This window comes from Carlito syrichta, unplaced genomic scaffold, assembly GCF_000164805.1.
Source record: "Carlito syrichta isolate Samal-C Ts95f unplaced genomic scaffold, Tarsius_syrichta-2.0.1 Scaffold309408, whole genome shotgun sequence".
NCBI lineage: Eukaryota > Metazoa > Chordata > Mammalia > Primates > Tarsiidae > Carlito > Carlito syrichta.
In genome coordinates this window covers 245,761-257,073 of record NW_007253504.1, presented here as the reverse complement: position 1 = coordinate 257,073, position 11,313 = coordinate 245,761, and the positions used below count along the sequence as shown (strand labels likewise).

Sequence of the window (11,313 nt, the reverse complement as noted above, 5' to 3'; positions counted from 1 at the left end):
TCCCCCCCCCCCCCCCCCCCCCCCCCAGCGACAGTTTAATGACTCTCAGGGGCTGGTCTCGTGGCTCAGTCTGTAATCCCATCACTTTGGGAGGCTGAGACGAGTGGATTGCTCTGAGTTCGTGGGTTCGAGACCAGCCCGGGCAACTTGGCGAGGCCTCGTCTCTACAATAAAATCAAAAATTAGCTAGATGTGGTAGCGTGCATCTCTAGTTCCAGCTACTTGGAAGACTGAGGAGGAAGGATCTCCGGAGCCCAGCAGGTCGACTGGGGTGGCCATAAGCATGCCACTGCACTCCAGCCCCGGTGACAGAGTGAGACTCCAACTCAAATCAATAAGTAAATAAATGAACAAACATAAATACTGCAAGCTCTTACTCTAAGCCATTTGTAATACCAAGAACTTTATGTAATAAACAGATGCAGGCAGTAGTCATCTACTAACAAACTGGTTTTTCATTTGCTAAAAGCCCCTTGACATTTACATGTTGACAAAGATTCTCCCCTGATCAAACTCTACTCGTTCTTCCCTGAAACCTTTTCAATTAGGCCTGACTTTTGTACATCTGTATTCATTTCTACACCATTCAGTTTTATCAAGAATCCTATGAAGTAAGTTTAGCCAGAATCCCCTATGCTTCCCCTTTAATATCTGACCAAATTCCCCATCTCCCATCATCTTCCGAGTAATGTCTAATCACCCTGTCCTGCCTTCAGCAAGAATTCTGTTAAGTCATTTAGCCAGAATCTCTCCTTGCGCTTGATGGTTCCTCTTAGTATTCATCCAGTAACCCACCACGCTACTTCTTAGCTATAAATTCCTACTTGCCTCTGCTGTATTGAGAGTTGAGCCCAATCATTCTCTCCCACTGCAAAACCCCATTGCAGTGGTCCCTATACCTGGTGCCATGGACCCTCTTTAATAAAGTCTTCTTTACCATGCTTTAACAAGTGTCACAAATAATTTTTCCTCAATAGTGTCTGATTTCTTTTCATCTATTATTTCTTCCCTGGGCCGACATAACTAGGAAGTAAACTTCAAATAATGCTTAAAAGAAGTCTATACTACTTCTTGGTCTAAGAACTTTGTTTCTAAATGAACTCAGTTTTATCTCAGAGAAGTGCTATCCTTCCTCTAGCTCTAGAATCAAAATTATTTTAGTAGTCTGAATAATGGCCATCGGATATCAGGTCATTCCTGGAACCTGTAAATATTAACTTTAGGCCAGGTGTGGTGGGTCAGCCTGTAATCCCAGCACTTTGGGAGGCTGAGGCGAGAGGATTGCCTGAGCCCCGGGGGTTTGAGACCAGCCTGGGCAACTTGGTGAGACCTCGTCTCTACAATAAACCACAAAAAGTAGCCGAGTATGGTGGTGCGCACCTGTAGTTTCAGCTACTTGGAAGGCTGAGGTGGAAGGATCACCTGAGGCTGGCAGGTCGAGGCTGCAGTGGCCATGAGCATGCCACTGCCCTCCAGCCTGGGCGACAGAGTGAGACTCTGACTCAAAAAAAAGAAAAAAATTGTTAACTGTATTTGAGTAAAGGGTCCTACCAGATATGATTAAGGATTTTGAGATAGAGAGATTGTAGAAGTGAGCCCTAAATGCAATCACAGATGTCCTTATAAAAAGGAGACAAAGGGAACTTTGACACAGGGAGGGAAGAAAGCAAATGACCATGGAGGCAGAGGTTGAAGGAACGCAGCCAGAGAATGCCTGAAGCCCCCAGAGGCTGGAAGAGACAGGAAGAGGTTCTGAAGGAAGCATGCCCCTGACAACACTGATTTTGGTCCTGTGACACTGATTTTGAACTTCTGGTCTTCAGAACTGTGAGATAGTAAATTTCTGTTGTTATAAGTAACCAAGTCCGTGGTAATTTATTACAATAGCCTCAAGAAACTAATATAATTATTTACAAAAATAATTTTTTTTTGAGTCAGAGTCTCACTCTGCTGCCCATACTGGAGTGCAGTGGCACACTGCTCATGGTCACTGCAGCCTCCACCTGCTGGGCATGCACCACCACGTCCGGCTAATTTTTTTATTTATTGTAGAGACGAGGTTTCATCAAGTTACCCAGGCTGGTCTTGAGCCCCTGGACTCAGGCAATACTCTTGCCTCGGTCTCCCAAAGGGCTGGGATTACAGGCTTGAGCCAACACACCTGGCCTAAAAATAATTTTTTTTTTGAGACAGAGTCTCACTCTGTTGCCCAGACTGGAGAGAAGTGGCATGATCAGAGCCTACTGTAACCTTCAACTCCTAGGCTCAAGGGATTCTCTCAGCTCAGCTTCCTGAGTATCTGGGACTACAGGCATGTGTCACCATGCCTGGCTAACTTTTTAATTTTTATTTTTGTGTTAATGAGGTCTCTCTATATTGCCCAGGCTAGTCTCGAACTCCTAGCTCAAGCAATCCTCCCAGCTTGGCCTCCCAAAGTGCTGGAATTACTGGTGTGAGCCACTTCACCTAGTTCCCCAAATAATTTTTAAATTACAAAAGTATTTTTTACTAAAGGGAATAGACAGTATTTTGTGGCCAGATTATTATGTTTAGCACTTATGAATTTCCAGTAGGATTAAGAATCAGTATGAGATTTTATTGATGCTCAGAAAGAAAATTGTTCCTTATTTGTGAGTTTAACTTTTTCAGAGTATTGTTTGTTAAACTTCCACCTGGTCCATAATGGTTCAAAATGATAGTCAAAATAATGATTTAACCTGTTTTACTTTAAATCTTATATCTCAAGAATTAGTTGAAAGAAACATAAGAAAGCCTTTCTGTTTTTCAGAATGAAGACTATTGAAAATAACTCCTCAAAGATTCAATCTCAAATAGATCAAATGAAACATCTTAGGGCAGAATATGATACGAAAGAAGTAAAATATTGTACTTCCTCCAAAGATCCATCAAAACCTATTCCAGGTACTATATTTTGTTTAAAATATTTTAGAGAAATCACAACTGTGTCCAGTTAGTATCTATGACACAAACTAATATAAATATGCTTATATGTGTGCATCTTCCAAGTGTATGTCGTACAAACAACTTTAGTCAAGACTCGAGGTAGATACAAGGGAATGGGAGAACTTTAACAATTCTAACAGATGAAAAGAGTTCTAGTCTGGCTAGGTTATATAAAGTGTAATGCATTGGCTCCTGAATCAAGTGTGGTTCCTGAATGAACATCAGCAGCCCTTGAAAACCTCTTAGAAATGCAGATTCTGGCTAGGTGCAGTGGCTCATGCCTATAATCCTGCACTTTGGGAGGCCAAGGTGAAAGGATTGCCTGAGCCCACGGGTTCAAGACCAGCCAGGACAACTTGGCAAGCCTCTACAATCAATTTTTTAAAAAATTAGCTGGGTGTGGTAGCGCATGCCTGTAGTTTCAGCTTCTTGGAAGGCTTAGGCAGAAGGATCACCAGAGCCCAGCAGGTCGAGGCTGCAGTGACCGTGAGTATGCCACTGCACTCCAGCCTGGGTGATGGACTCCAACTCAAAAAAAAAAAAAAAAAAGAAATGCAGATTCATCACAGTTTTACTCTGTTAGAAACTTAGTGGGTAGGGTCCAGCAGTTAGTGACTTAACAAAATCCTTCATGTTATTCTGATACACTCAGAAGTTTCAGAATCAGAACCACAGGTATAATATGTGGAAAAACTGAAGCATATTAAGTTCTGGTGATTATTATTGATTTATGTTGATGTCAGCATTCATTGGTTCCACATTTTGAGAAATTGGAGTATATCCTGGAATTCATCCAGGATGCTGAGAGGTTTATAGGATGAATGGATAGAGGAATTGAAAGGTATTCATCCTGGAGAAACAAAGACTTTGAGAAAACTAACACTATCCAAAACTTTGAAAGCTTTTGGCTAGTGTTTATTCAGAGGCAGGATTCTAGGTAGAAATTTTAGGAAGCCAGATTTAGTCGCAGTGGAAGAAGCTATGTCTTGAAGTAATAATGAGCTACTCCATCCTAAAGGATTTCAGCTGAGGTTGAATGATCATCTTGCGTTTGGTGAAAGGGACTAGATTCACTTTCAAATATAAATTGTGACTAGGAAATGACAAATAAGAAACATATTAATAAGTACAGAATGACTGACAAATTGATCAAATGCTGAGAACATCAGGGTAAGAGAATGTTTAAAATTGAGTAGAATTAATTCAGGGAAGTTTTTGGAGGAGGAGTACCTTGAGGTATGTCTTACAATCAATAATTGTCCGAAGAAAGAAAGGCATTTAGGGTGTGTGTGTGTGTGTGTGTGTGTGTGAGATGAATATTGAATAGAGAGGACAGTGAGAAGGAGAGAGAACTGAAGAAGATTTGGCAGGCGTTTTTCTGTGTTTTTTTTTCCTATGGTTTTTTTTGTTGTTGTTGTTGTTTTGCTTTGTTTTTTGAGTTGGAGTCTCACTTCATCGCCCAGGCTGGAGTGCAGTGGCATGCTCATGGCCACCCCAGCGTGGGACCTGCTGGACTCTGGCGATCCTTCTGCCTCAGGTTTCCAAGGAGCCAGAACTACAGGCGCGCGCTACCATGCTGGGCTGATTTTTTATTTATTATGTAGACGAGGTCTCACCAATTTCCATGGACTGATCTCGAACCTGTGGGCTCAGGTAATCCACTTGCCTGGCCTCCCAAAGTGCTGGGATTACAGGCTGAGTTACTGAGTCCCGCCAGCAGGCATTTTAACTTTTGTGTTGGAAAGAATGAATTGATCACCCTGGGGTTAGCTATAGTAGAGTAATGGGGGAATGTTTAGAGGAAAATCTGTTGACAAGTTCTGGATTGTTAGGCAAAGTCTCTTGGTCTTCTTAACAGTGATATTTAATGGTTTTCAGTGTATAGTGATGAGGTCATTAAAAACTTTTTTTTCCCAGGTGCTAAGATGTGTGTCTTCTCAAAACAGTCTTTACTGGTGATGTTTAAAACCCCTAGCCAGTTGTAATTTTATGCTAATCCTGCAAGTACATGCTACCCTTTCTGAATTATTTCTTAAAATAGTGAACTATCTAACCTATCTTGGTAAGACTTGCTGTTTGAGCCATGAATCTCACACATGTCTTGGCCTGTTTGATTTGTTCCCTTTTCCCATAGGCATGACTCTCCAAGAGTCTGTCAGTTTAGATGCTCTCACTAAATACATGAAACATCTTGAAAATAAATATGCAGAAATTAAGCAAACTATGTCAACAAAATATGTACCAGCTCAGAGGAAGACTGATTTAGATGAAGCAATGGTTGCATTATTAAAGCGGCGAGATATAGCAGAAAATCAGAACAAAGAATTACAGCTTTGGTATGAAAATTGATTATATGTTTTTAAAATTTGAAACTTCTATCTGTGTTATTCTAATATTTCACCATTTGATTTTAAGCTCAGTATGTTATTGTTTTTTTTTAAATAAATTGATTATATGTTTTTAAAATTTGAAACTTCTATCTGTGTTATTCTAATATTTCACCATTTGATTTTAAGCTCAGTATGTTATTGTTTTTTTTTAAATAAATTGATTATATGTTTTTAAAATTTGAAACTTCTATCTGTGTTTATTCTAATATTTCACCATTTGATTTTAAGCTCAGTATGTTATTGTTTTTTTTTAAATCTTTATAGTCATCAAAGGCTGCAGATAATTTCACATGCACTTACTTCATGGGTAAAATCTGATAGGAGCAGCTCATTTCAAGACTTCGTGGAGCACATCCAGAAAACCAAAGATTTACATGGTAGTTCATCTATATTTTTTAATTAGCACAAATAATGGAAGACATTTTTTCCACAGAAAGTTAAAGAGTGTTCTTAGGCTGAGTTAAAATAAAACGAAAAAACATTTATTTCTACTAGTTCTCTGTTACCCTATGAGTTCCTTCAGCAGCTTACAGATGATTTTTAGGAAATAGACTTGGTGAGCCAAAGAGAGCATCCTGAAAATAAAGAGGAAAGGGACAGGGAGGCACTCAGTTCCCAGAGAGGCTGGTGCTGTTAGAAACCATAGTAATAAGTTGTTGGCATTAAACATATGTGTGTTTATTATTTCCTATCAATAAATAACCTCAAATGTCTTCTGGTGGTACTTTCAATATTTACAGATGACCAAGGCATTGTGGAGGAACTATTGGAAGATGATCCAAGCAAGGCAAAAGAAGCTGAAATTACACTGTACTACATTGAAAGGCAAATATTTTAAAAGCTTTCATTTTCCATGTTAAAATGACCATATTTACCATTTATTTCGTATCTTGATGAGTCATATTTTTTCTACAGATTCTTTGTGGAAAAAATACCAGATTGGGAGTATAGAAGATTTTTCAGAACAGAAAAGAGGATTATAGTGTTGATTTAAGTTTTATTTATACAGGTTGAACATCCCTAATTTAAAATCTCAAAATTTGAAATGCCCAAACTCTGAAACTTTTTGAGTGCTGACTTGGGATTGTGACACCTTTGCTTTCTTATGTATCAGTGTATGCAAACTTTGTTCCATGCATAAAATTATTAAAAATACTGCATAAGATTACTCTCAGGCTGTGTATATAAGATGTAGATGAAACATAAATTTTATGTTTAGACTTGGGTGGCATCCCCAAGATATCTCATTATATATATGCAAATATTCCAAAATCAGAAAAAATTCAAAATTCAAAATATTTCTGGTCTCAATTATTTCAGATAAGGGAGACTTAAACTGTACTTTTCTTACATTTCCTAGACATCAACCTGATGTTACAAAGTGTTATTGAGACTGTCTTTTTGAGTCAGACTGTCCTAGCCAATTCAGTCCTTTCTTTCTCATAATTTCCATCCTAATGACTTATTAAGAAGGCGTATGTCCCTCTAATACTTAAGTTATTGTATGTAGAATATAATAGAGGCTTAAAGAAATCTAAGACTATTTTTTTTTTTTGAGTTGGAGTCTCACTCTGTTGCCCGACTGGAGTGCAGTGGCCGCTCCCAGCCACCGCAGCCTCGACCTGCTGGGCTCCGGTGATCCTTCTGCCTCAGCCTTCCAAGTAGCTGGAACTACAGGCACACGCTACCATGCCCGGCTAATTTTTTGATTTATTGTAGAGATGAGGTCTCGCCAAGTTTCCCGGGAGGGTCTCAAACCTGCGGGCTCAGGCAAACCACTCACCTTGGCCTCCCAAGGCGCAGGATTACAGGCTGAGCTACGGAACCCGGCTATTTTTTTGAGTTGGAATTTTACTCTGTTGCCCAGACTGGGGTGCAGTGGCATGATCACGGCTCACTGTAGCCTCAACCTCGTGGGCTCAGGTGATCCTTCTACTTTAGCTTTCTAAGTCTCTGGGACTATAGACATGTGCCACCACACCCAGCTGATTTTTTTTTCTTTTTTCTTTTTTTTGTGGACAAGGTCTTGCTATGTAGCCTAGGCTGGTCTTGAACTTCTGGACTCAAGCTATCTTCCCACTTTTGCCTCCAAAGTGCTGGGATTACAGATGTGAGCCACTGTGCCTGGCCTGAGCCTATATTCTTTTTTTTTTATTGTTACCCAAACTGTTTAATCTATATCTTTCTCCCTCCCTTCCTCCCTCTTTCCCTTCCTCCCTCCCTGCCTCTCTCTGTCTCTATCTCTCTCTCTCTCTGTCTCTATCTCTCTCTCTCTCTCTCTCTCTCTCTCTCTGTTATCTATCTAATCTATCTTAACGTTGTGAGGTATAAGAGAGGATTTGCTATATAAGTAGGCTGCGTTCAGGTGAAGTTTGGGCTTTTAACTGATCTTCTCTCCCCTTGGTAGTGGACTAGGTACCCTTTGTGTTGCCACGTGCCCCCCTCCCTCCCCTAGCAGTGCCCAGAGTCTGCCAATGTCATTCCTGTGCTAGAGTGATTGGTATTCAGGGCCCACTTATGAGTGAGAACATGTGGTATTCAGTTGTTTGTATCTGTGATGGATGAGACTCTGTTTTTTAAGAGGTTAATTCATAGGCGATGAGGCCAATATGTAATGAACATGTGTAATATTCCTAGTCTTGTATGTTAAACAGCTTTCAACTTTTGATTTGTTTGTTGATATGGTATAAAGAAGGGGGCATAGATAGTCTTTTTGTGTGTGAGGGATCACAAAGACTGCATTATTTCCTTAAGCATGTACTTCTCTAAGTCTGCTAGTTTTGGTATGAGAGAAAAACCCTTGTTGAGAATTTAATGCATTTTGCTTAATTTACTTTAGTGTTTTTCCCCCTGGGGTTCCACATTTATTTACAACACTATTCAAACCCTGTTTGCCATAGTTTTATTAATTGTGCAGTAAGGACTAATTTGAAGACCTTTTGCCATAGAAAGAGGAGAAGAGGGTTAAGGTATCTTAACTATTATCTTTCTTTCTTACGTTAGTCCAGGATTGAATTGGTCATCAAATGCCTTCCAGAGCAACATAGTCTTCTGGATGCCAAGGACACCTCTTGAGCTCTAATTTGGCAGTGTCTGTGTTCAGTTAATATTTCCTATAGGCGGAGTTTCTAAGCAAATTGCCCTTCTTTCTCCTGATACTGGTACTTTTTTATATGGAGATATGAGAGAAAAAAATCAGAGCGCATTATAAATTCACTTTAAGTTCTTTCTTTCCATTTTCTGTGGCTTGCTTTAGTACTATAGGAATAAAGTACAGAATCGGGTGCAAAGTCAGCTGACAGGCAAGAGTTTTATTCTGAAACTTAAAAATAACAAGATATTAGAAGAAGACTTGAAAGAGCATCTTCCAGGGTGAATGAATCTTGTTGTAGTTTACTATAATTGCTTTCATTTTTATATATTAATATGTCACTATATTTAGTCTATATTAGACATTTCTAATCAATTTTTCTTCTTTTTCTGTGTATCATTACAATGCATTATAAAATACAATGGCTATAGGTTTAATGAATTAATCTCACTTGGTGAATATGAAAAGGCAGCTTGTTTTGCAGCAAACAGTCCTAGAAGAATTCTTCGAAATATTGGTACAATGAATAAATTTAAGGGTAAGCATTTCTACTCTGAACCTTATATGCTTGCAAGTTATACTACTTTTTCTCTGACAGAATAGAAAGAATATTAAAATGGGAGACTGAAGATCTAGGCTCCAGCCCCATCTCTACCGTTAATTCAGTTTTCTTAGCTGTAACATTAAGAGGTTTGATTAGGTTTTCTAAATTATGAAATATTTTTAGTTTACAGAAAAGTATGGAGAAACATATTAACAACCAGGTACTCACTCTCAAGATTTAATAAATGTTAATATTTTGTCAAATTTGCTCCACATTCTTTTAAAAAACAGCTTTCAGCAGGGCATAATGATTTATGGCTGTGACTACAGCATTTTGGGAGGCCAAGGATTGCTTGAGCCCAGGAATTTGAGTTTACAGGGAGTTATGATCATGCCACTGCACTCCAGCCTGGGTGACAGAATAAGACTCTGTCTCTAGAAAAGAAAATGAAGCCGGGCTCGGTGGCTCAGCGTGTAATCCCGCGCCTTTGGGAGGCTGAGGTGAGTGGATTGCCTGAGCTCGCAGGTTCGAGACCCGCCTGGGCAGCGAGACCTCATCTCTACAATAAATCAAAAAATCAGCCGGGCGTGGTAGCGCGTGCCTGTAGTTCCAGCTACTTGGAAGGCTGAGGCGGAAGGATCGCTGGAGCTCAGCAAGTCGAGGCTGTGGTGGCTGGGAGCGGCCACTACACTCCAGTCTGAGCAACAGAGTGAGACTCCAACTCAAAAAAAAAAAGAAAAGAAAATGAAATAAAAACAACTTTTTGTGGTAAATAGATATACATCCAACAAATTATACATATTTAAAGTACACTATTTGGTAAATTTTGACACATTTATACACCCATGAGATTATCACCCCAAAGTCTCCTCATACCCCTCAGTGATCCTTCTCTTCCCACTAATTCCTATCTCACCCATTCCTCTCTCCCACAGCCTCTTCTTCCCCCAATCCTCAGGTAATTGCTGGTCCAATTTCAGTAGCCATGGATTAGTTTGCATTTTCTAGAATCTTATATAAATGGAATAATACAGTAGGTATTCTTTGTTTTCACTGATTTCTTGTACTCAGCATACTCATTTTGAAGTTTATGTTGTTGGATCTATCAGTAGGTCATTTCCTTTTATTGATGAATAGTATGCCATTATATGCATACAAGTCCTTTATCATATATATGATTTGTAAATATTTTCTTTCAGTCTGTGTCATGGCTTTTTATTCTCTTAATAGTATCTTTCTAAGAGTAGAAGTTTTTAATTTTGTTGAAGTTCAATTTGTGTGATTTTTTTTCTTGTATGGATTTTGATTTTAGTGTCATACCTAAGAAATCTATGCTAAATCCACAAAGATTTTCCTCCTAAGAACTATACCACAATATATTAATCTGTTGTACTGTGGAGAGACACTTAGAGGGTTACTAGTTTGGGGCTATTGTAAACAGTTTTGTTTTGAACGTGTATCTTGGTGTACATAGTTAAGAATTTCTCTAGGATATGTATCTGAGATTGAACTTTCTGGGCCGGATGCAGTGGCTCATGCCTATAATCCCAGCACGTTGGGAGACCGAGGTGAGAGGACTGCCTGAGCTCAGGGGTTCGAGACCAGCCTGGGCAACATGGCGAGACCTCATCTCTACAATAAACCAAGAAAAATTAGCTGGGTGTGATGGTGCATGCCTGTTGTTCCAGCTACTTGGAAGGCTGAGGAGGAAGAATCGCCTGAGCCCAGCAGGTCAAGGCTGTGGTGGCTGTGAGCATGCCACTGCACTCCAGCCTGGGCAACAGAGTGAGATTCTGACTCAAACAAAAAAAAAAGATAGAATTTTCTGGGTTATGAAGTAGTTTTACCAATTTACATTCCCACTGGTAATGTATGTGATTTTTCTGTTGCTCCATATCTTGTTAGTGCCAGACCTTTACATGTTTGCCATTCTTGTGGTTATGTAATCTGATTGTGTTTTAATATTAACCTGCATGAATACTAATGAAATTGAGACTCTTTTCTTTCTTTTTTTTGAGACAGGGTCTTGCTGTGTCACCCATACTGAGGTGCAGTGGCATGAAGATAGCTCATTGTAACTGCAAACTCTTGGGTTCAAGCAATCCTTCTGCCTCAGACTCTCAAATAGTTAGGACTACAAATGCATGCCACTGTGCCTGGCTAATTATTTATTTATTTATTTATTTATTTATTTATTTATTTATTGAGTTGGAGTCTCACTCTGTCGCTCAGACTGGAGTGCAGTGGCTGCTCCCGGCCACCGCAGCCTCGACCTGCTGGGCTCCCGCGATCCTTTCGCCTCAGCCTTCCGAGTAGCCGGAATT

General features: G+C 39.6%; 1 protein-coding gene across 2 annotated transcripts in view; it reads left to right on the top strand.

Annotated features, from left to right (window-relative positions):
• CLHC1 (clathrin heavy chain linker domain containing 1) overlaps positions 1–11,313 on the top strand; it is a 50,006-nt gene that overhangs the window by 13,945 nt on the left and 24,748 nt on the right. For both annotated transcript variants that reach the window (XM_021717153.1, XM_008067197.1), the window contains 5 exons: positions 2,789–2,922; positions 5,099–5,300; positions 5,619–5,731; positions 6,095–6,179; positions 8,877–8,983. In XM_021717153.1, coding sequence (XP_021572828.1) covers positions 2,789–2,922; positions 5,099–5,300; positions 5,619–5,731; positions 6,095–6,179; positions 8,877–8,983 — 641 coding nt within the window. The remainder of the gene's footprint in view (positions 1–2,788; positions 2,923–5,098; positions 5,301–5,618; positions 5,732–6,094; positions 6,180–8,876; positions 8,984–11,313) is intronic.